This window comes from Sphaeramia orbicularis, chromosome 10, assembly GCF_902148855.1.
Source record: "Sphaeramia orbicularis chromosome 10, fSphaOr1.1, whole genome shotgun sequence".
In the NCBI taxonomy this organism is placed as follows: domain Eukaryota; kingdom Metazoa; phylum Chordata; class Actinopteri; order Kurtiformes; family Apogonidae; genus Sphaeramia; species Sphaeramia orbicularis.
In genome coordinates, this window is record NC_043966.1 from 22,317,863 (window position 1) to 22,343,918 (window position 26,056).

Genomic DNA, 26,056 nt, shown 5'->3' on the forward strand with positions numbered 1-26,056 from the left:
ATTGCTTTTACCTTTTATTAAATTGCTTTTTTATTGTACGGTAGTATAAACTGAAGGAAGCTGTATTGTAAGTAGATATGACATGTATGCTCATTGAATTTCAGCGCATCTTGAAGTCTCTGTGCATGCTCAGCAGCTGTGGTACATTAAAGTGCTGCATGCTTAGTATGCACTATAAGCTCTGGAAAGCCTGCCTGTCACTGGTGAAATGTTTCTTAATGGATGAGGACTTGATTTACATTTCCACTGGTATGTGCATAATACAGTGAATAAATCTTTATACTTAAAGTGAAGGTTAAGGAGGTAGTAGTAATGGACAAAATAAGGCACTCTTTTTTGACAGTCTTGATGAATGTAGCTCCCTAAAGAAATGGTTAAGTTGTAAATTGTTTCTAAAACACAAGTACATTAGGTGCTTAATGAAGAAATAATGGATGTTGTTATAGATGATTGTCAACTACATGTGTTCAGCCACTTCTCAGAAGCCTTGAATTAAGATTTGTTACCGATATAATCTGTTTCTTGATTTGGTTTCAAGCAAATTTGATTTATTATCGAAGGGTCTTGTTTGGCATCTGCTTTGTTGGAGATTGTTGTCAGCTGTCAAAATCCAAGACTTTCACACCAGCGAGTGGAGTTTGTATCGACACTCATGTAGGTTGTTAGGTTTAGGCAATAAAAGTATATTTAGGAGATAATGATTGTTTTGTTTGTCATGCTGTTTGTGATATTGTGAACTCACATAACATAATTTTGGTATCCTTCTGTAAAACTAACAAAATGCTTTCAGCTTGTAAACATAACCCTTTAAAGTTTAGTAATGCTGTTGTTAAAATCAGATGATGTTGTGAATGAAGTTGGATCTTTGGTCAGAGCAAAATACGTTTTTCATATTTGCAGTTTACAGTTTGTATTCATGTTCAGGTCAAACATTTGTACCACTTCAGTATAACCTGAGTTAATTAGTGGCAACATTGAGTACGATTTAGTTCCACACAAGCATTATTTCTTAATAGTAGATACTGGTGTATTACCAAGAATGACATGACTCAGTGATTTCTTAAAATAAGATTTTTAATATTACTTATTATCATAAAGATATATTTACACACTTTACAGAAATAGAAAATAAAAACACAAAGCTACGCATGAAAGGAAAAATAAAATAAGTACTCCAAGAGCTAAAGCTTATCTTTTATAAATTAGAAACCAAAAGTTCAAATATGTACACAGTATTTCAACCATTTCTGATACACTTGTTTTATTTATTTATTTATGTCATTTATTTTTGCCCAGTTCAACATCAAAACAGAGACAGGGACTGTACATTTGGCCTGGTGAGTAATATGAGCACACACCATAAACAGAATATAATTTTCAGGAGTAATACATTGTCTTTCAAATGGTATCTGCTTGAGACCTAGTAACACTGTTGCGATGGCGTGTATGCCTACAGACTGCATCTCTCCTCAGATTTTTCTGAATGTTGCTGAACTTGGACACAGTAGTTACAGAGATGGAGAATGTGTCACAATCAAGGCAGGAGGGGCCTGTGCTATTCTGGGTGTAGGAAGTCTCATTTTGAGGCTCCAAAGATAATGACAGATCATAGTCATTTCCCATGGGAGATAAAATCTAGTTATCCTTTGGATTGCCCAGCCGGTGGAAATGTGTGAATGCATTGGATTGAATATCAGCCACTTGATCCTGCAGACACCCACTCTGAAGGCCAGCATGATACAGTTTGATAAGCTCAGAGATTCACAAGGTAAAATCATGGAATGTGTAGCAACTTGATTTTCCATTTCCACAATGAGTGAAATGTTAAGTGGTATAATGTCATTCAAAGGAATTTCATCTGGTAGACAAGTGACAGTAGAGAATGAAAACAGGATAAAAAAATAAGAACCCTTGTTTTATATGGGAAACAGAGACTGATGGCTAAGCTAATATTTTTATGACCTGCTGCTAGCTTATTCTCATCTCCACCTGTAACACTAATCTATCTCTCTGCTCATCCCCACTCCTCACACACTCCTCGCCAAATGCATTTGGACAAAAAGAACTAAACACAAAGGGGCAAGTTCTCAGAACAAACATTTTTCTACCAGGAAAACATGCTAACAAGTGCATAGGAACATTACTCAGGCCTTGTGATGGTCACAGAGAAGGAGAACTGGAGAGGAAACATTGAGAGGATAGGAACTGTTTCTCTTGTGTAAGCCTTGCTGGAAAAGACCATTAAGGAAAATGGTTTTGCTCCCCGAGCATAATGTATTGGTTTACCATTTCAGTTTGAGCCTGGACGTGCTTGTCCTTCCACACCACAAGGCCCATTAACCTGATGTGCAGGGGAGGGCTGTGGGCTATGATCTACAAGAAAAGAATGCCTGAAAGCTTTCACGTGTCCACGACATATTGTGCTGCAGACTACTTTTCTATTTTGTTACATCCACAAAAGATACAGCTTTTCACACTGTATTCAAAAAGTAAGCTTTGGACAACCAGCTAGACAAGAATCAGACAAAAAATTGTCACAATACACTGGAAAACCATTCCATACCAAGAGACTCTTGTTTTCAGGGTGTATTTTTCCAGCAGCATAATGGAATTGCAAAAGTGCAGCCTTGCAAACCCATACAGAGAAGTCTTGGAGCAAAGCCACGTCTATTTGTTGGGACTATAGCTGACACTGGAGACTTTGGATTGTGGGATATTTGGCTTTTGATTTTTGGATTCAACTAATAACCAGACCAAGATTCAAAGGGTACTCTCCATAAGTATTGGTTTGCTCTGGTTTCTGAAAGGGCAGCATGGCTGGTGCAGATGGTGAGCATACATTCATGAAGAACAGTGCGGATACAGACGTTGCTCGGCTCCGTAACAATAACTTCTGAGATGGGGGAAATATTGATTTGAACCCCTTGTCATGACCCAGTCTACTCCAGCATCCCAACTCCTGCTTAGAGCTTCCATCCCCAGCTCATATCCTCCTACTATCTTCCCCAATAATACATGAGACATCCTGAGCAAAGCTGTCTCATTCCCGAGGAGCATTAATGAAATCTACATCTCTGTCTGAGAGGGTATGAAAAAATAATGGTGAAACTGAAATTATTACTCTTCACAGTGCCCTAGGATTTAATACATTTTTAATCAAGGTGAGCTTGGCTGGGTGGATTACCACTGTGATTTTTGATGCTCTCTTAATAAAAGCTTCTCATGCTGGGAGTGAGAAGACTCTGCGTTTTATAATAATATTTGCATGAGACATGGCGAGAGGGAAAAGGTGTTGAAAGTCGAGGTTAACCTGCCAGTTGCTTATCTGGTCAAAACTGACTGGAATAAGGGTATTTGCTTACTGAAATGAAAGCAGGGTTTCACCCAAAGGCCCAATTAAAAAGAAAAAATCAGATGATTCAAAGGTGGCTGCTCTACAAGTTGCATATGTTATGTGAAATCAGAAGGGGTATGGTGATTGAAAAGGGGGAGAGGGGAAGGGTGTGGTTTCAGTCTAAGCCAATTTAACAATAAGCTCAGACTAAGTGGCCCGGGCCAGCCTTGGGGAGATCCATCTGAGAAAGATTAACTCTAGGATTTAATGAGCGTAATGATCAAAGCCACGACCACCTGTGCTGTGGAAGGGCAGACTAGAAAGGCAACTGTACCCAACATAATGCAGGGAAAGGAACTTGACTAGAAACGACTGTATCTAGATACATGGCTATACTGGTGTATACATAGAGGGAGAGTAAAGATACAGTATACGAAAATATGCTCATATAAGCTTTAAATGTATTGTATGTTTGTGTTTTGTTAAATAAATGCACAAAATAGACTGCTCTAGTACAAGCCTCTATCACAGCACCCTGAGAAAAAAAGAAATAAAACTACTTAAACACATATATAAACATAAACAGTAATATATTCCAGTATGATGGAAAGGCATAGCATTTAGTCAGTGAAAGATATCGGTCAAAGGGTCAAATCAGCTTTATGCTGAATGTTAAAACAGCCAGAGCACTAGTGGCATATTAACTAAGCTTGTGTTTGCTTTGAAACTGTTTTTTTTTGGTCTAATTTAACTTGTCCTCCTCACATGGGATTTGCTTCATTTTGCAAAAAAATTTTAATGCATAATGTGTCAGTGTATCAAGACTTTAAACAAGAGGTAATGTGTTTCTCCCTAACCGTTCATTCTTGTGTTCCTGGCAGCATTGTGGAGAAGGTTATTATTTGGCACTTCATTAAAAGGCAAGGTGGCCTGTCGGTGGAGCAGACCGCCCCTGCCAGTTAACAGTCGTGTAGAGCAGCTGCACAGGGCAGCAGTGTTGTGAGAAGGCTGGGGATTGGGGACAGGATTGGGATTGGGATTTGGGGTCAAAGGACTCATCCAAGGTGGGACATGTTACAGTAACCTTGAGCGCATCAGTAAACCCCCTAAGGTGTTAATGAGTTCAGAAACACCAAAATAGCTTTGGATTAAAGAATCTCCTAAATGAAGGACTTATTCGGTCACTAGATAGATTGTTTTGACAATATGTGCTCTCTTCTCAGTCCAACTTCACTTTGCATGTTTTGTCATTAGGAGGTACAAAGCACCATTAATGATGATAAATTAAGCCATGGTCATTAATGTCTTTCAGATGTAGTGCTCTTGCTCTTGTATTACAAACACAAAACCTTTGATTCCTTTCCACAGCAGACAGTGTATCCTAAGTGAACGAAATATTTGCTATTAAAACTGACACTGCTCTTCTCCCTCCAGTAAAGCCATACGTAGCTACACAGCAATGGAATCAGCGGCTGCAGTAACCTTGAATCTGAGAGATGGGAATACCACACCGTGGAGAAGTGACAGATGCTTTAAGACTCAGATTGTTTTGACCGGGCTCCCTCTCCACCACATGTCATGCAAAGTGTGTGAGACAATCAGGGAGATTGCTATGATTTGGCTCTATTAAGCAAATGATAGGAAAATTTAAAAAAACACTTGGGAGAAGACAGAGATAGATAATTAGTGAGGGAGTGAGAGAAGGAGAAAGAGAGAGACAGAGAAATAGAATCTGATAGCTCGGGCTCAAACCCCCCCACCCCCCCCTTCCCTGCCCCCGATTCCTCCTAGAGCTGAGGGTGAGCGGCTTGTCCTGATTTTTTTGTGGACAGAGTTGCTTGAAGAACCAGCAGGTGCTATGGACATCACTCTTCAGGCTGGGCAAGCGTAGGCCCTTCGTTGCAAGGCCCCCCAAGGCAAAGGAAGAGCATAGAAATCAGAACCTGGGGGAGGGCGCTCAAAGCAGTGCCTGCAAAACAAGGGAAATAACAGACAAAAAAAACCCCTCCAGTTAATGTATGTTTTCCATTACTTATTCAAATGCACAAATAACATTTACTCAGGTCTTTTCAGTTCCACCCCTGTATTGTTCAGACTGCCTGACCAAATCTGTCTTTTTGTGCATACTACAGATTTCATGCAGATTTATGTTTGGACAACAAAAAAAATGGCCAAAATCTGAGGTTTTTAACTCTGATCCAAGCCACATTTGGTGGTGGCTTATGTACTATGATATACTTATGTAGAGAAAAAGCTGGAAGGCAGGCAAACTGATGAAGCTGCATCACCTACGAGGGCCATTCAATAAGTTCATGGCCTCACCCAGAACAGAACAACACAGACTGATAATTTATATTTTATTTTTCAACATAATCTCCATTTACAGCAATGCACTTGGTCCATTGATGTTCAAGCATCACTATCCCATCACAAAAGAATGTAACATCCTGTATTATAACAACCAGTATTTCTGGGTGAGGCCATGAACTTATTGAACGACCCTCGTATGTGCTACTGAAACTTCGCAAAAAATTATAGAAACAATAACTATAATCAATATACAATCATAATAATAACCATAAAAATAAACTAACTGCAGTATGAACAAAGCCTACCCTGTGAGGTTTTAAAGGAGATAGCCTACATGTATGATTTTTTTGCAGTGTGACCTAATTTGAGAACAGCTATCAGAATAAATTAATTTACAACACTTTACATTTATCACAATTCTCCTCTGGTGGGAATCACTTAAATTCCAGAGGACAGTTGAGATGGAGATCATCAGTGGAGGAACACTGAGGTCTTAGACATAATAAGAACTTGGGGTGACACCTCAACACCAGCCTTTGCCTCAGAAATTCCATAATTAAAAATGTAGTTCTCTTAAAGCTAAACCTAGTTCGCAGCACTTTCTTTAAATGTTTGTTTCCAGTGAAAACATTTTCCAGTCCATCCAGTAAATATTGAGATACAGTGCCAAACTGGTGGCACTAGAGGAAGATCAGGAGATCTGAAATGGAATCGTGGGGATTCAACCTTTAAATGTTTCTTAAAAGTTCACAGTAAACAACTATTTCTCAAGATGGTTCAGACCAAGCAGTGGATTGACAGACTTTTTGTGACATATGTTACATTCCAACTATGTTGTCTTTTGAGTTATGGTGTGATTGGCATGATTCCTATTTTATATGCCACGCAGATATTTCAATTTCCTCTCCTATGTGGTTGTTTTCACAGTGGTATACTCTGTTATCTTGAAATTGAACAATGTTACATAAAAAACAGCGAGGGAAAGGTTATCCCAGACATGTTACAACGAGATTTCATGGTCTTGGTCTTGATAGAAAAGTGTGGTAGGGAATGAAAAAAAAACAATTTTATAGCTCACTGTTGAACACAAGCCCAGCATTATCCCATGCTCTAGGCATCAGTTCTTGTCAATGAGGAAATCTTTTATCTTGCCTCCCTTTTATCTCCACCTGTCCTGTGATAATTTCCTGAGATTTAGGTGAGTGGTGCGGTAAGCTTTGTTACATGACAACAAGGCTCATTCACAGATAAGAGACTGTTCTTGATTCAGGATGGCATATTTCTCTGGTCATGTAATGCCCAGAGAAGTGATGTGCATTGTATCTAATCTTCACTGACTTTTATTGTAGTTGTTTTGTTTTGCCCTTATGTTTTTGTGCACAGAATGATCTCAGTGTTGTAGCCTATTGATGTCAGTCTACATAACAGAGTGAGTGTAAAGGAAGAGTTGCAGAGCTTCTTTACTCTTGTTGTTTTTTTTTTTTTTCTTTTCTGGAAACTCTTTGGACGATTCATTCACCAAGCTTTCTCACACTCAGGGCCTCTAGAGATTTTCATGAATTGCCTGCGGCTTTAAATCTGTAATATCCTGTCGTCTTTTAGGCTGTCACTGGCATGGCTTAGATCCAAGAGTTGTAATAGCTCGTTCAGATCTGAGGCTACTCAGTTGCTCAGGAGGATGACCCGGGTCGCCATCTTTCTTCTCCGAGCCGCTCACATCTGGAATGTGTAATGATGAGAAGTCAAACTTTGCCTTAGGTGTCTTATCGAATAAAAGATGAGCTGTTGTTGACACAGAAATGGGGAGATCTGGCTAAATAGGGTAGAGCTGGTAGGTGGACGCTGTTGACTGCTACCATTGTTGTAATCTATATTTAAACAGGACATTAATGAGGTTTAAACCAATAACTATATGTCCTTATACAGTCAGTCATCCTCCGAGATCTGACTCAGCTTGATGTCTCCACTGAACTGTAGCTTTGATCATAAACCTTTGTGTTTGGGTGAAACAAAGTGCATCTCCAGCTGCTTCCAGAGGTATTTTTTCCATCATCCCTTCAAACTGAAGAAGAAAGCAGGACACATGAAGAAGAGCAGTGCCAGCGTCAGAGAGAGAGGGCTGCTTGATGAATTGGTGCTAGTTATCAGATTGGTATCATGCAGAAGCCACTGTACAAGCTGGTATGGAAAGTTTGAGGAAGTTCAGACTTTTAACTCCTTGAACCATTTCCCCTCAAATGCTGCAAATACTCAAACCAACTCATACGTCGATCAGGTTGGAGTATATTGCCCTCTTTGACCCAGGTGGACTTTGCAAGACTGAGCTGAACCAAAAAAGGACAGAAACAAAAAAAAAAAAAACTTCAGACACTGTGGTTTAAGGGGTGTTTGTGGAGACGGCATTGAGACTCGCTGAGCTGTTCACTTTTAAAGAGCTTCACAACTTCCTAAAGCTCCCCTTATTGTGTGTTACTCTGGCACTGAGCACAAGCACTGACCGCTCAGCTCACAGAGAGGATTCTCACATTCTATTGGCAGAGTGAGGAAAGCTGGAGGACCTGAGTTGTCCTTCAAGTGCATAATTCCCTGGCTTTGACCCTGCTCATTGTTTCCACTTTTGTTCAACTGCCTGTGAAGACTTGTATGGGAAGCAGGAGTGACTTTAAAAGAAGTTTCACCTTGTCAAAATGTACAAAAAACTACCATGATCCATAATTCGATATAGATTGTAAAACCTTTCTAGTGAAATGAGCTTCCAGACATCTATGGCTTTGATCCTTTTGCTTTAAAACTGATTAACCATGCCTTGACACCCTCTGGCTGCAGCCTCCTCTCACTATGGGTTTAATTTATAGTGACCCTCTGTGGGTTAGTGGTGTATAGTCGGCACCTCCTGCAGTGATATTGTGTCTTGTCGAGTTTCTCTGTCTCTCGGTGTCTGAGAGAGACACGTGAATGGTTCCTGTGCTTCTTATTGTACTGCTTCTATCTTACATTTATAGACACATGTAACATTAGCAAGTACAGGAGTTTAAAATCTTGTTTTTTTAATGATCAGGATGTTTTTATTTAAATACAGTTTGTTTTGGTTCAGGATAGAAAATGAAACTGTTAAGGTGAGAAGTAAAATATTATGTGAGATTCTGGATGAAAACTTTTCACATAAAGACTTGGTTTACTTGACGCCAAATTAAACATTCCTTCAAGGAAAGTGGTGCAGTGAAGAAACCCAACGCCACAAAGTGTTATCTTTGGTACAAGATTTTAATTGACTGAATCAGGCTCAAAGAAAAGATTTACTCCAGATGGATTGATTTAAGGTTTAGGTTTCTAAGAATAACTGTCCCCCATATGAGGAAATAAATTACGTAGGCATAAAAGCATCTACTATCATTTTATGAATTCAGACAAGCTGTTGGGCTTCAGTCCAACGATGTATTAAGAAATTATTTTGTTCAATGCCAATAATAACATTCTTGCACTAGAGTTGGATCTGGCTTCGCCATTAACAAAGTTCCTGTAAAACTCTGAGTTTCCCACTTGCCATCGAAAACATCCGAAGTGATTCTGCCAACAAAGTATTTAGGGCTCAAAATGATTTCTCTTGGAAATTCCTCTATGAAATTATAGTTTCTCACTAGTCAGCAGTTACGATTTAGTATATTGGGAAGCGCTGTTTCTCTTGAGAAAAGGCGTATCTCTGACTTAACAGAAAGTTGGTCACATAGGAAAACACAACAAAGACAGAATCCAAGTAGGTAAAAAGCCTTTTACTTTGTGATGCCAACTGTTTTACTTAAGTTTGATGGCATTCTCCACTAACAAAACCTAGCGTTTTCTCACCCCTGCATTTTACTAACTCACCTTGCTCTAGAACGGCATTGGCCCCTTGTGGGAAAGACGGGGCCGTGGGCGTCTCCTTTTCCAGCCAGATGGTCTGTGGGTCTGACCGGTCCTTGCAGGGTTTTGCTGGACCAGCTTTCTCACCGTAGCTGCCTCTTCCAGCTCTCTGCCATGCTCCGTGGAGGCCATGGGACCTGGTGGAGGAGAGGCTTATTACAATAGATCCCCAAATTGCAGTATTTCACAGCTCCCTCCCATTCAGAGGATCGCATTTTGATCATGAGCCAAGTCTATCAGTGTTCAGGAAAATGTGAAGTGAGTTCCAAGGAGGGATCACTGAGATAATGGATGAGGAAACAAGAGACATGTATAGATAAGTGTGTGTGGGCCTCTTTAAGCCCACCCAGCATTGTGGTTCATCAATTCAGTATGGTGAAACCAAAGCATATATAGATGTAGGACTGGTTGAAGCAAGAAACCCAAACACTTGTGTCTCATGTCTCTGTCACTCTGCCTCAAGATTACAAACACCACAAAGCACCAGACCTTGCAGAGGTGCATCCCATCTCTGTGTTTTATCCAAGATTAGAGATGAATTTTAGGTATATGGATGTGTGTGTGTGTGTGTGTGTGTGCGTGTGCACATGTGTGTTTGAGAGTGATCCCAGATGTTCTTAGTCATCTCTCAATAACTGTGGCCTGATCCCCTTAAGCCCTTCTTTCCAAATGGTTTGGTCCACCTCAAGTGTCTCTATAACCTTTTAACCTATCACAAACTGAAAGACCTCCTCTTGGCATGTTTTGAAGCATAGCTTTAGTTGTAATGGGATATTTTTAACGTGGGTGATCTTTCACACTACAAGCAGTGCTTCAGTCTAGTGAAATTTGAGAAAAAGCAGGACTGGATTTGTTATTTGGCCATGTTAAAATGTGTGAGCAGATATTGTACAGTTGTAACACATTTTCTTGCCTTTATATTTTTAAGAACAGTTGAGAGACAACACTATTGGAATAGTGAACAGAAAGTACATAAACATTTGTTACCAAGATGCCCCATAGTATTGCACATTTTATGATAGAAATAAACCCATTACAAGCTCATTTCAATTCTTTATTGTTCTGAAATAAAACTGTGGAGGGATAATCTGTGCCACTTTTCTTGCTTTTCACCAAATAGTCTTACATTTCCCAACCCCTCTCTCAGATAAGGTTTTCCTCAGAGCCAATTAACAACAACAGGCATTTACCATTAAATAGCTGATTGACATCACCCACAAGGGGTTATGACATTGGTGTTTCCTCTCCTTTAGGACACTGTTACCGTTTATAGCAATCTCCAGATAATGACCTTTCTTGGGTTTACGACAGCTTGGGCGAGGACACAGCTTAAGATTAGTCACTCAGTTGACTGTGAAGGTGAGAAAACCAAGAGGACAGTGGTCAAGCAGCTTATAGAAGCCATGATGATGCTAGGTTGTTTGGTTCCTTAAGACTCTTTTCAGCTGTTATTGTTTTTAGTGGTAATACTTAAGACTGTTATATGAGCAAGCCACAGTTATGACTAGGGTTGTGTAGTATCAGGATCTATTTTGTATGGTGATAGAAAAATGTCTGTTGTTTCATATTATTCTTTATTGTTTGTAATGTGTTGCCAGTCACTCTTTATAGCAGTTTTTTTTAAAATCATTTGGACACCTTGCATTCTTCCACACACCATCGATTCAGACAAGAAATCCTAATGAAGCCAACACAAACAAACATAAAGGACAATGAACAGTATTATACAGAGTATTTACTTTGCAGTGAACACAATGAATTCCTTCACTATATTGTTGCTTTTGTTTCTGTGGAAATTACAAGTAAATTACAAAAAAAACATAACCACAAGTGAGGAGGAGCTGTGTAGTTGTTTTAAAGCTGTTATAACTGTAGCATTATATATATATATATATATGTATATATATATATATATATATATATATATATACACACACAGATGGATAGATAAAGATATATAGATATAGATATATAATTGTGACCTTAAAAGTGCAGTCTAATAAAAAATGTAAAACCTTTCTTAAAAGTCTCAAACTTTGCTAAAACCTGAGATCAGTTTGACTGGACGGCATTTCTCCTCAGCATGCCATTAAAACAGCAGACAGACTCTCTTTGCAGCGCTGCTTAATTAACAAACTTCAGCTGTGGCATATTGAAGACATTTCTTTGAAAAGACTGCCATAAAAAAGGGAAAAGAGAAGTATTTCTAGCTTTCAGGTTTAAACAATACTGAAGTGGCTGACTGAGCTAGACAGCTTGTTGAATGTTTTCGATGTATATCCCTGAAACGCCAGACATCTCAAGTTCTATTTCCACACTAATCTTCTTCTGCAAGCACATTACACACTATATTTGTGGGCGAACAGTGGGCTAATTCATTTGCAGCAGGAAAAGTCTCTGTTGCATATTTCCGCATCTAAAGCCCATCATTGCCCCTAGGAACACTAATCTGTGCATTATCCTTTTGTTATTGTTCCAGATGCAGACTGAATGAGGGACGTTCACACATTCTGAAGGCATTCGGCTCATTTTGCTCAAATCCAGGGGGTTAACTGTTAAAACGCTCTGTGTTTGAGTAGATTTTAAGGCTAACAGAAGCTTAGTGTTGTAGAGGGGCCCTGCTTCCCTTTGCCCCTGAAACACCCTCAGCATTTCAACGCAGAACACGCAGACTGTGGTCCTTGACATTTAATGTCTCCCAGTGATACTTACTCTAACTACAGTACAGTGAACATCTACTGCAGCTGATGTTTGAGCAGTGGACTACTGTCGCAAGCACTGCAAACACATGCACGGAGTCGCACTCAGTCACTATGCACACTCATACACACACTGCAATGCAAGATGGTAAAGTAATTGTACCTCAGTTCACACAACTCATCTGCTGTTCCTCTCCGGGTGGCTCAGGCTGTCATAACCCAGGTCCATAATGAGACAATTTAGATGTCTCCTGCCATGGCAAGCTGTCAGCCACTGCTCAGCACTGGGGTTTGAAGGGAGAACATCTCGTGATTCTCCTGACAAATCTCAACCTATCCAATCTGGCTACAGGATGGAAAAGTGTAATGAAAACTGCTAAAAATAAGCCAGGCTTCAGTGATAATGCTGGCAGTATAGATTAACTCTTGAGGCCTGTAGGAAAGCATCAGAGTGTGACAGATATGACATACAGCAACAGCTTTGTATCCCTACTCATCTGTAAACACATATAGAGAAAATGCATCCGTTGCACCTGGATTAGACCTTTTCATAGTTTCCATGGCATGTTTTTTATTGGATAATGTATATTTCGTCTCCATAAACAAAGATATCTGAGCTATCTTATGGCTCTGAAATTGGATCCAGCTTCAGCTGTATCCCATTTGATCTTTTCCCATGAGAAATCCCCATGTTTATGTTCAGCTAGTAAAACATTAAAATGGCAGGATAACATATGTCTCACAATAAAAAGCATCTTATCTCTAGTTTTGATTGCCTTAGAGTCTGGGATTTACTCTTTTTCCACAAAATTTCAGCATGTCTTAACCCTGTTGGTAATTCCCTAATTAAAGTTTAATAAAGGGAGAATTTCAGGAATGTTTGGTTATTGTTGTTACTGCTGTTACTAGTGTGGCTTCTACCTGCTTAAAAAAGAGAAGTAGGAGAAGTGGAGGTGCTCAGGCAGATAAGATAGAGTAGTTGACGGTGTCACAAACTGGCCACTTTCCAGGGTAATGATGAATAGGTGGTTGGCTGCTCCCTAATTCCCCGCCCTAGTTTCACCACCACCTCCTAAGGTGATATCTGTTATGTTGTCTTTTTCAAATGGCCGGCTCTCCGTCTTATTATTGCCCAGCGGAAAGTGGAATAGTGACAGCTTATCCCCGTTGATTCAGCTACAGTCCATCAGTGGGGCCTGGAGAGGTATACATCTTCCAGTACTTGTCCATCCAGTCAGAAAAGAGAAATGTTTGTCCTCTGGTTTAATGCCAAGTTCATCAGCTGTCCTCATGGCTGGCAAAAGCAAAGTGTATATCACAGTGTGGTGTGTCAATGGAGGAACACAAGCAGCATGGCAAATGGCCTAAAGCCGCTTATTAATAGTTGTAAAGCTGATTTGTGTGTATCGACTTCCAAAACGGCCACATAACAAATGTCTGCACTTGTAAATGCAGCCACAGTATAGTGGTTTTTCTGCTACTAGGGTGTAAGATGTTAAACTACACCATTCTGTGAGTCTAACTATAGCAACAAGTAAGCAGAAGGGTTGTGTTCTGTGTTGGCTTACAAACTGTTGCAATGTAAACATGCACAGTCAAGCATGGCCACCAAAATTTAATCCTTGCTGTGTTTAATTTTCTCTGTGTCACTTCCAATTGATTTGCTGTCCCATTGCATCTTATCTGTTTGTTTACTTGTCTTGCTCATCACTCTCAGTCACACTGATTATGAATCAGTTGTGTGCAATCTCATTGATCCCTTTTCACAGTTGGCTGAGCATATCAAAAACATTTAATCTCTCTTCTGTGTTTTTTCTACAACCCTACATCACATATCGGACACCTCTGTGCAATAAATCTTGCTCAGCGCAGTTTGCACTGGTGTGTCTTGATGTGTAAACAAACAGCTGTTGTGAGAGGAGAGGAAGAGGAGAGGAGAAGAGAGGACGTTTCAAAGATCCTAGCATGATTTTTCTTTGTCTACAGGCATCAAAATACTCAATTGATCCAAGTGCTGCATAGGTAGCTTCTTTTACAAAACCTTGGTACATGTTAGAGTAGTTGACATTTCCTGATTCAAGATCAGAGAATATTAATGCACAGCAGAAGGGTTTATATTATGTTTTTGTATTATTTTTGTTCTCAGGTGGGTCACACAAATATTAGTAGTACAAAGATGCTCATGTTAATATTATCAGCTGTAGCCAGATTCATGAATGACTTTCTAAATTAAAGGGAGTTCAGATGTATGACTACTTATATTAATACAGGTAGACATGTGCAATAATGTAGAAAAGTGAGGATGCAATACACTGAGATATATCAAGAGTCAATGTGCATCTTAATTGTTGACAGGTGAATCTGAACTGAACTGAATAATAAAACCAATGAAAAGCCATATGTCTTTTACATGTATCCAGTCCTTCCCTGTTTTTACTGCCATTGGACTAAATCAGAGACCCAGTTAAAGCTCTTGCCCTCTTTTCACAATAGCACATCTTAATTATACTCTAAACACTATTAATATCAGAACATTCCCACAACCAACAGCCAACTCAAATGTTGTTTTTTGTTGTATTTGCAAAAATAGACAATACTTTGCAGTATTTGCTGAACACATATGATATAAAATGAACACAGCATTATATCTGGCTTAACTGTACCTTATTATGTGTATGTGTAATTCTTATGGGTAACAAAACAATATTTGTGTTTGACAGAGAAAGAGGAAGAATAAATACCCTGGTGTGTGTAGCCATGGTTATTATTACCATGACGTTGGAGGAGCAGGCCTGCTGTCTCCATCATGTGCCTCCCTCCTTCATTCACTAAAAGGAGAGCAGTAGCTTTAGCTAATGAATCCCTCAATAGCATGCCATTACCACAGACATACTAACCCACACAGCCAGACAGAGACATGCTATGGACAGAAATGCTTCCCACTACATAAGCACATTAGGGGATCAGGATTATTTAGCCAAGGATGAGATGTGTTAATTGTGCCAGAACAAGCCAAACATTCTCTTAACCTACAATAAGCCCCAGCAGCACCACAGTATCGTATTGGGGATTTGCTAGCTGTCTGTTAGCCTTCCCTCACATTCATCCCGCACATATGGAGTAGTGCCTAACCAAGGAGGCAGCCCCTTGTTGTTCAGCTTTCACAATCTGACATTTAGTGTCGCAAATTCTGCTTATCGCATGCCTACCAGTAAGTCTGGGCCTTGGCAGAAACTGGTACCAATTGCTTCCCGACTTTCAGACCATGTTACCATGGCAGCCAGTTTGGAGCGAAAAGAATGACATTGTCAGCTGAAATCAGTCAGGTTCTCAATTTACAGATTTCACTGCACAAATGAACGGTCCTGATGTCTGATGTTTTTAACCTCTCGCTGCCACCACTCTTTGCCTCTGGGTGGGGGTTTATTTTGGTCGTGAGCACTTTCTTTTATTTCTGTGGGGAACTGTTTGATATGCAGCATTGTTGTACTGTGATAATGCTAGGCTTGTGGCTGAGTTGAAGGCTGGCTTTGTCTATACAAACTCCACTGAGGAAACCAAAAAGTGCATGAAAAGTTGCTCCCATTACTGCAGCTCTTAAACTTAACCCCTTGTCCTCCCTGCTCTGAGAGCAACCCCCACTTTCACTTAAAGTTCAGAACAAATTAAAAACAAACTGTGCAGCCCACTAGTTTCTGGCTTTGTGCAGATGTCCCTTTGAGTCAGTCAGCTGCCTGTGAAGTGTGGCGCTATATATGTTCCTGAATTAGAGAGTGTATGAAATGATGAGGTGTGAGACTGTGTACTCTGCTATGATCAGAGCAATGTGAGTTCAAAGGGCCGGCAGCAGTATTGAGCCAGCTAATGAAGCCACTGACTCTCCTCACCACTTGACTGCCTATTGGTTTATTCACAATACTACTCTATTTGAAGAGGTGAATTTGTGGCTACAAGGTTACTGCAGGTTGAAGGCTTCTGTAAAGGAGCAACCCAACAGGCAAACACAAAAAACTCAAAGAGAAGATGTTGTGTTGGACAGTCAAAAATGCAGAGAGCATGAACAGGAGATATGCTGGTGTTTCTGTCTGTGATAAGCGCGATGGGCTAAATTTATGCGCATGGCAGGTACAATAGGTAGGTAAGGCTACCAACTGATGCCCTAATCTCTAGAGATTGTATGTCAAGGGCAAAGGGATCCTCCAACCAGCCGTTTCCATGGGCACGCTAATCAGATGTGAAACACACCCCCTCCCTTTCCTGTGTCATCACCCCCCACCCCACATGCTGTGAACCTGCGTGTCTTCTCCCATTTGAGATGTGGGGAGAAGGAGAGAATCAGAAAGAGGGAAAGAAACGTCACTGCACAGGGTTTACTGCAGCTTATAATGCCTGAGGGGACATTGCTTCTCCCTATAGCATATACAGTACTATTAAAGGAAAATAGCAGCAACATTGCATCAGACTGTTACCTCCGTACCAAACTGAAGGATACAAAACAACTCAGCTGGGCATTAACTCAGTCTGTGTCCTTTAGATACTCAGCTCAGGTCTAATTATTTGATAATGGCATAAAATAATAATAAACTTGTTTTCTTTTAAGTAGGCCTACATGGGAAATCTGTGATATTTCAAAACAATGCTCAGTACTTTGAGGATGATATAACTTACACAAAAATAAACAAACTAACCTTATATTTGCCACCAAATTGGCATCAGACAGTCTTAAGTGTGGATATCTGACCTGCGCCCTGCTCTATCTGATAGGTCAAATGTTTTCATGATGAGTATTAATGCATGTGTGTAAATGAAGTGACTTTTCTAACTTTAAGGATTTCAGACTTTATTAGATTTTATTATTAATTAGTCTTGGAGACATTTGTGATGTGTTTATCGCTCATGTTCTCATTGTAATGATGATGAAAATACAATTTATTAGTCAGCACTACTTTTAAGTTGTAAAACTTTCATATACATTCCATTTAAAATATAGATTCATTATTACTATTATGAACACGCATGCCTAAATAGTACACCTGTGGGTGAATAAAACTGAGTAAGCACTTTTGTTACACATAAATAGAGAAGAAATAAAACTGGAGTTTTTTGCTGACAGGTTTAGCTGCTCAGTCCTGCAGGTGAGCTAGAGCTCAGTGTTTATTGGCCTGCTGAGTCCACCAGGTTTTCCTCAGCTGCCAGCATAAACTGTTTACCCGATGTGGATGCATGTTTATGAATTCCATATATTGTTTTGCTCTTCAATTTTACAAACATCTGCTTATGTTCAGGGGCTCTGAGTGCAGATGGCCTCTCCTCCACAGTTTATGACAGAGAAACACAGCAAGGGGCCTCATACTGTTCCAGGAAACCGTCTGTGGGGAGATCCACGCTATTAGTCGGTGGCAGAGCATTTGATTGGTCACCATTTAAGCATATGTGTCTCCCAGGGCAGATAACATTTGTGATCAAAGTCAGAACGATTGTCGTGAATAATGCATGATTTCATAAATGAATGATTTCTGTGTTGTCACAGAAGGGACCTGGTTGTGTTGACGAGATCTTACAATTTACATTTTTAAACATTTCATTTAAACCCTGAATACAAGGTGCATGACAGTTTGAAACCACTTGAGGTGCAACAGAAGAGCCTGTAATTCTTTGAGAATAAGTGAGACATGCACAAGCTGTTGCCTAAGGCTTTGAGTTTAGGCAGATCCCAGTGGGGGCATCACTAAATGAACCCACAATCTACTAAGTCCCTTTACACCATCCATTGCCCCAATCCACTGCCATCTTCACAGTACTGAAATCCCTTGTCTGACTTAGAGCAGCCTAACAACAGCCAGCTGTGCAGCGCTTTTAACCATATGAGAAATCTCACTGATCCATGATGGCGCCTATAGAGCTTTGACGTTAATGACATCAACATACTAAACCATATTTATTTAATTTTACATACTCTTTCACATCTTCTCTTCCCTGTAGCTGTTCAACAAGGAGGTTATACTACATATGGCATCTCTAAAGCAATATACAGAAGTCATATTTTTTTCATTCCGGGCCTCTACAAATTGAGCATGAATGTAATTAAAGCACCTGCATACCAACAGACCACAATATTTATTCTGCGGTCTGGCAGCCCGTTAATAAAAATGTCCACTCAGATCTCGATCAGGAATCCGATCTGCTGAGACTACTGCTATAAATGTAACACTTAATGTTCAAAAAGAGAGTCATAAATCACTTTAATATTGGTGAAAAACACAGCGTTTTTTTTTTTTTTAATATATCTGGCTCTAATTAAGTTGTAAGGAGTGCCCTGGGCCTGAGGATAGGGTCTGGTGATCACATGAGGTCTGGTTAACACAGGACCCCCTCCGCGACCCCCTCACTGCCCAATGTTCAAACCTCTAGGTTACTACACTAAGGGGGGGTTTTGACTGTGTATACAAAGGAGTCAGGAAAAAGTCTGATTTAGCTCACAAGCAATTTAAGAAATTCAACAGCCGGTTTTTACACATATTAAATCCATAAAGACAGGCTAGATCACCAGCTGTGATGTTTTAGATGAAGCTGTGGGCCACTTCACCATGAAAAAAAAGTTACACAACCTTTAAGACAGCCTCCTTCATGTCTGCCCTATTATTTTTCTTTACTTTACCCCGTCTTTTACTCCCCTTGCTTTTCTCCCTTCACTGCATTTGCTCTCAAGGGAAGATCTAAGTGAGTAGATTTATTCATTCAAAGGGTTCTGAATTACATTACACCAGCCCAGCAGTCACATATGCCAAAGTCTTCAACAGCTGAGCTCCCTAGAGAGTGTTAGCCCAAAGGTTAGCCTTATATCCCTACCAAATGAGTTATGATTTTTCGCTAAATCTCTTCCTTAACTCCCCCCCACTTCAGAGCAATTGTGAGCATGATTCACCAAGTATATAGGATGATAATATACAGATGTGAAGTGGCTTATCACAAGAAGGCTCCTCATTGAATCCTACTGGTGTACTGTATTCTCTGTATGAATCTTAGTAAAGGTCAGTATTTTAGATAAATCAGCTCTTACAGTATGTACTTATACTATAACAACAATATCAGCTGTTAATGGTAAATAGTAACATTTTGGGAAATATTGAGAACTGTTTGTTGATAAATGACCATGCAGGAATATTTTACTTGGTTAGTCAACCAAACTACATACCAAAAATACTCCAGACCTCCAACATTGACTATGTTACTGTAACATGTCCAGAGATATAAATAAAAGATACCACCATTATATAAATTATCATCATAATCTCTAATGGTTGAAAAAGAATCTTACAAGACAATATGTAACAGCAACATGAATACCTGCTGTGTGAACTAGAAAAACACAGTTTTATTTGACAGTTTATCACTGCTATAGCTCACAGGGTAATCAAAATACAAATCTATAAGGGTATACACACCAGTCATGGACTATTTAGCACATGTGTCTGGCTGCGAGTGTTGTGTCTTGTCTGTGCAGTGTTGCTGCAGGCTCTTTGCACTTTTTCTTGTAATGCTGCATGAAGAGGAAATCCAGGATCTTCATGAAACAGATTCATCGGATGGCTGGTATGTGTGTATGTTTCTGTGTGTGACATAAACCCAGCTTGTGCTCACTAGCTCCTGTGCCTCTGTAAAGTCTCTGTGATTATTCATAACCTTTCCACTGCTCCCCCTTTCACACAACTGTTTGCTCTTGTTATGCCTGGACATCTGGAAAAGTTTAGCTGCTTTTGTTCTCTCCACTGCCACCATAATCATGTCCAAAGGCACAAACACCTTCTTTACATTAGTGCCCAGAAACTGGGATTATGATTAAAAGCTTCCTGGTTACGGTTGGTGTAGATCTATAGATGTTGTTTAACAAAATAATCAGAGGTGGTGTTTAATGCCTGTCGGAGCCTTAATGAGTGCCTGCATGTTCGCTCTTTTTTTTTTTTTACCGTACACTGACCCGTAACACTTGGTTAAGCATCTGAGTGAGGCCTTTTGCAGTACAGTATGTATATGTATGCTGGTACCACAGAACAGCCAGCCCCAACAATACATCAAAGTTTAATATGGAATAATAGCACTGCTGACAGCTCTCATAAAATCGCAAGCAGACGATTTCTCTGCCAGATAATGGCTCTGATCCGGGCCTCATGCCCTGCTCACACTCACAACTGCCTCACCTGTTCAACTCAGGAGCCAATCAAGCAACACAATTACACTGTCTGTGTATGTGTACGCGTGGGTAGGTATGTGTGTGTCGAGCCAGCTGCTATTGTTTTTATGTTGCACGTCCCTTAGTGAAAACCGGCAGGATGTTTCTACCACGGAGGAAAAAGGGAGCTTTGATATCTCTAAGAGGCTATGACAGAAGGGGATCTTTTCAGAATAAGGACTGTTTATAGACGAGTCTTAAGAGTTACACAGTGAAGAAGAGTGATCGGCCTCGGGATGAATTATGAATACCACATGTCTAAAGCCGGAGCCCACTCTTGAGCCAGAGTGCTTTTCAAGGATGGGTAATTGAAGAGCGCTGGCAGAGGATGCAAATACTACACAGAGAAGGCCACTGCTTTTTGTGTCCTGAATGAATATTATAAGTAGCATTAGGTTGTTGAGGTGAATTGCCTGTTGCACTAGTTCCAGCTAATATTCATATACATCTCCAAATATAAACAAGTCACACACTCCTGCACTCTTCCCCACCCTGTATCTGTCAGAAATATTCAGATCTATATTCACTGCTTCACAACACCTTCCTGCAAGTGCACACACGCTTTCTCTGTCTCACTGTCTATATCTCTCTCCTCTCTCAGACACACATGTACACACACAGATGCCTGAGAGAGAGAAAAAGCCCACTGAACTGGAAAAGCGTTTGTCTCAAGATGAAAGGCTTCACACCCACTGCCTACATGCAGAGCCTCTTCCGACACCTTCCCGCGACAGCGCATACTGTAGCAGAGGCTTGTGCTACGCAGACACACTCCAGCTAGCATCCCTCCCCACACCCATAAACGCCGCAACACACTTGCATCCCTTCTTTTCTTTCACTCCCTTTCTCTCTTCCTCTCTGTCAATGGAGCTCTGATACTACAGTAGCAGCCAGGGAACAGAGAAGCACATAAGCAGCATGACTTGAACAACGTTGAGCAGGATAAGCTCCCATGAAAGCCCGAGGCACAGCAGCCTTGTTTTCCCCGTCTCTGGTGTAGCACGGTGGGCTCTCAGGCGTGGAACATGCTTAGCCACACGCAGGGCGTGAAAAACGACACTGACCATGATGCTAGATAATTGCTACCCATTTACTCATGTGCTGAGAGCCTCAGACAAAAATAGCATGTCACTGTAACGAATGTGCTGGGAAGCATGGGAACTGTGAGTGCTGTGGCCATGGATCGATACACAGAGTGGACAGCATCTCGCAAGCATAAAGTCTACACAGCATCTTACAACCACAGTCTATACAGCACCTAACATACTGGATAACAAGTAACATATAGCTTACACAGTATTTATCCTCAGGCCTACATCTTCTGGGATGTAGTGTATTTGTGTATATGCAATCTTTTATCTGGTCAGTTCAACATCTATAATATAAACACAGCTTCAGTCTGTGTGTTTTCCAAGCTATAGTTGGTGGGTAGGTGATAAACCCAAGAATGCTCCAGACATTTACACAGGTTTAACTGTTGTTTTTTCACACCACAGTGTTACCTGCATCACATCTGCAGGCTGGCCATTGCTCTCCAAAACTAACCCAACAGCCACATTTCTCAAAGCCCATTTGCTCCCTTGTGCCATCAAATAGATTATGCCCTGCCCCTGTATAATTGTCCCAAGTCAGTGTTATTGTTCCAAATATTAAACATTATGGATCCACACTGGAATTGATATCTAGTCCAACAATGGCTCCAGAGACACAGCAGCACTTTACGGAAATTTACTGTGACAAGGCATCAAGACTGAACCCCTCAAGAGACAATCTGTGCATCTGGGATCTGTGTTCCCCTCATCGATGCGTACAACAATTACATTCCTCATTATTATCTCCACAGGAAGCTCACATTCATATATGATGGCTGTGTTGCCCTGCTGCACAATCACAGTCATGTAATAATCATACAGGACTTGGTCAGATGGAATACATCAAGCCATAAATTAAACAGGTTCACTCCATTTGCCTCTCCACCTTACAGAACATGTGCCATGCATATCTTACATTTCATAACAGCCACAACAGTCACCCATACATCCAGCCTATGTATCACTCAGGAATAGCTCTGCTGTCCACCAACATTAATGTCCATCATCAAAAACCTGTAATATTTCATCTCTAAGTCCCTGCTTACATCAAGGTGAGGCAGGGACTAAAATTATAATTCTAAACTGGAAACCACATTGAACTTTACCATTAAACAGAAGGCAGTACAATAGCAGACAGTATAACCACTGCAGTGCAGTACTGTATACAGCCAGGTGCTGATATTCCTGCCTTTTAGAGCCCACACAAGGCTAACCATGCTGGGTAACTGATCAACTACAGCTGCCTGCACAAGCCCAAGGCAAACAGGAGAGAAATAGAAAGCATAGAGAGAAGACCGGCGACGAGGCTGGCCGCTTCTGTACTCACCAGCACTGGCAGAACACAGCAGAGACACCAAGAGCACAATCACCAGCGTCAGGATCTTCACATTCATTTCTGCACTCCCCTCTGGCTCTCCGCTAGTCACTTGCTGATATACTGTAGTGGTGTGTGTGTGTGTGGATGGGAGGGAGAGAGAGAGTGAGAGAGAGGGGGAGAGCAGCTGAGCGAGCAAGAAAGAGAGAGAGAGAAAGAGAGAGAGACTGTTTGCTCCCCTGTGTATGTATGTGTGTGAGAAGTGATTGTGTCCTGGGAATGTGTGTGTATGTGGCGTGTGGTGGCTCCCTGACTGTGCCTGTATATTTGCCTAAATGCGTATTTGTATATCAATGTGTGACAGCGCCACTCCAAGACTGAAGGCACGTCTTTATCTGAGCTCTCCCACGGAGGTGTGTGTGTGTGTCTTCTTTTCTTCTGTCAGAGAAACGGCAGCGTGAGCCAAGTTCAGTGAAGCTGTGAATGTGCTGGAAGTCAGCTTGCAGGTCTGTCTGTTGGCGTTTGTGTGTGTGAGTCTGTAGAGTCCTGTTTGCCTTGGATAAGGAGACTAGTTGGTCATGTGGCTTATGTATCATTGACTCTGTGGGTCACGGAAAAGCCCCCCTACCCCACCTCACCATCACCCTCTCCACCCCTTTTCTACAAACATGCAAGTGCACACAGAGGAGAGAGAGAGAGAGAATTGAGGACTGGAAGGTGGCAAAAAGAGGGAGGAAAGGGCTTGAAGGAGGAGGAGTAAGGAGGTGAGGGGTGGGGGTTTATGCAGGTTTATGATAATACCCAAACAGATGCTCTTGTTGAAAACTCTTTGAATTGCAAACAGGGCTGCTTGCCAAGAATCCAGGAATCAAAATACCAGCTTATGAGGGGACGTAGATGAAAGAAAGGAAGGTGTGAGATGAGGTTCATGCTTTCCTGCTTTTGTATCTCAGCCAGATGTATAGACCTTTCTTCCTCACACTATTCTGTACACACAGCGACGCTGGCAGACCTGTCTCGCTCAAACTACAGCTTAAATCATTTGTGCTGTTTGAAGTTAGTGTCCGTGACACTGGGAGTAACCACAGGAAAAAACTTATCACACTCTGCTCAATCCCATTGCTCACATTATTTGTTTCACTGCCCCTGGAGTCATTTGTTTTATTTTGTTACACAAGATTATATTCTTTGCATGAACAAAAGAACCAAGAAAATCTCCACCCTACATGGCTATAAAATAAGTCTACATATTTTTTTCATATGTTTATCACACAATAAACAGGAAATGTTGGATTTCTTGCTCTGAATTGTGTGAACTATAAGCAGGCACTCGAACTACAACAAGTTTTCTTATCGCGTTGAGCACAGAGCAACATCAAGGCGACAAGTTTCTACATCCCCTCGTGTAAAGAAAATTGAGACGGACCATAAATTTTGTTGTTCTCTTGTAGCTATGTATTAAATTGTTCATACAGAATATGTAGACATGTACAGCACCACCCTATTACAACATTTTAAACTCCACCCTGACTCAAAGAGTCTGGTTATATAGTTGATGAAGAAATACATAAACACAGGGTCTAAAGAAATGAAGAAATGAAGATGGAGGAGCTTAAACATCCATATAATATTCATAAAAGGAGGGAAACTCAAAAAGACAGAATCCTCTTTTTAGTGAAATATTGGTTAAATTGTGTTGGTTCACTTTAGGTCCTTGAAGTCCCCCAAGGCTTCCAGTGACACTTGATGGATGGACCGCCTTTGGTCACAACATCCAGACACAAACCCCCACCACCATAGGCTTCCACATAGTCCCTTTTCTATGTGTTGTCACTAAACAGTCACTTTAGTGGTGCAGACCTGAGAAGAGGGGCCCTGTGACCCTCTGCTCTACTTCTCCCGCTTCACACAGCTCAGCCATTGTCTCCAGGTCCCAGAGGGCAACATGTCTGTGCCACCCACTTGAGATCCAACAACAAGAGCACCTTCCATTTTTACATGCAGGACTTGAAGCCTTCACTTCATGTGAAGCAATCCTCTCACCTCAGGGGTGGCCAAGCCCGGGGGCTAAAGATGCTTATCCAAGCCTGTCCTTTTTTTAGCTGAAAGATAATTCTCCCAAGTGCCTTTTAAAAGAATCTGTTCACAGCATTTTCTTAAAGGTGCTCACTGATCACTGACAGAAAGATGGGCAATTCTTTCCAGTTGTACATAATGAAAGATACTGGGGATTATAGCACCATTACCAGCCCACTTAGTAGTTAAGGGTAATTCAAAATTCGATTTAATCCAACATTCAGGAATAATTTCAAAGCAATGTGGGATAACTGCCTCCAGAATTATTTCACATTAACAGCTAATGTGCATGAAATGGGTATCAAAACTTAAAATGAAGCATTTATCAAGGCTGAATCCAGGTGCTGCCCATGGTAATTTATGGTTGTGGATTTGCCAGTCATTAAAATGTCTTTTGGATATGGATAAAAATGTGTGAGACATTGTAAAGTTGGCAGTACAGGCTCAAACATTTGCACTCTATTAGCTTTAATTGTCTTAGCTTGAAGCAAAGCCTGTAATGAAAATGTAACAGATGGTGTTTCCTCTGAGTGTGTCAGTGGACTGTGTGCCATGACGCCACTATAAGCCAATAGAGGATTGTCTTTTACATTCAGGTATGTGGAACGAGACCTGGCAACATGACTTGGGTAGTGTGCAGTCAGGGGGCAGCAACATAACCTCATTGGCCTCAACACAGGAAACACTTGGCTGTTTACAGGAAGTGTTTGATGGAGGAATGCGGTGTATGTCTCGATTCTGTCACCAATGACGACTTTTCCTGATTCCTGGTTGAGGTTTTAATAAGAAGCAGACATTCCTCAGATAAACAGAGCACAGATGATGGAAAATCTACCATTGTATTTCCTCTGAGCCACCTTTTCTTTGCAAATAGTCACCTCTGTGTGGTTTGTCAACAGGTGGCCCCTCAGCTGTGACTAAATTAATCCCCTGATCTCAGAAAAGATTTGCTGCATTATTTACTGTATTCACAATTAATGTGTTTCCTGTTTATCATCCGCTTCTATATACAGCTCCTGATTTCTGAAATGCTAATGAAGTGTGCGGATGTTTGTTTGTATTGTTGTTTTGATGATTGAATGAACAGTGGCAGGTCGCTCG

At 40.8% G+C, this 26,056-nt stretch overlaps 1 protein-coding gene across 1 annotated transcript; it reads right to left on the reverse strand.

The window, feature by feature from the left end:
• Positions 1 to 1,919: 1,919 nt before the first annotated feature.
• apln (apelin) lies at positions 1,920 to 23,439 on the reverse strand. Its single transcript, XM_030145686.1, has 3 exons — positions 22,892 to 23,439; positions 9,509 to 9,681; positions 1,920 to 5,303 (listed from the first exon to the last, which is right to left on the reverse strand). Exons 1-2 carry the CDS (start codon positions 22,956 to 22,958, stop codon positions 9,515 to 9,517), a joined length of 234 nt encoding a protein of 77 aa, XP_030001546.1. The 5' UTR covers positions 22,959 to 23,439; the 3' UTR covers positions 1,920 to 5,303; positions 9,509 to 9,514.
• Positions 23,440 to 26,056: the final 2,617 nt, after the last annotated feature.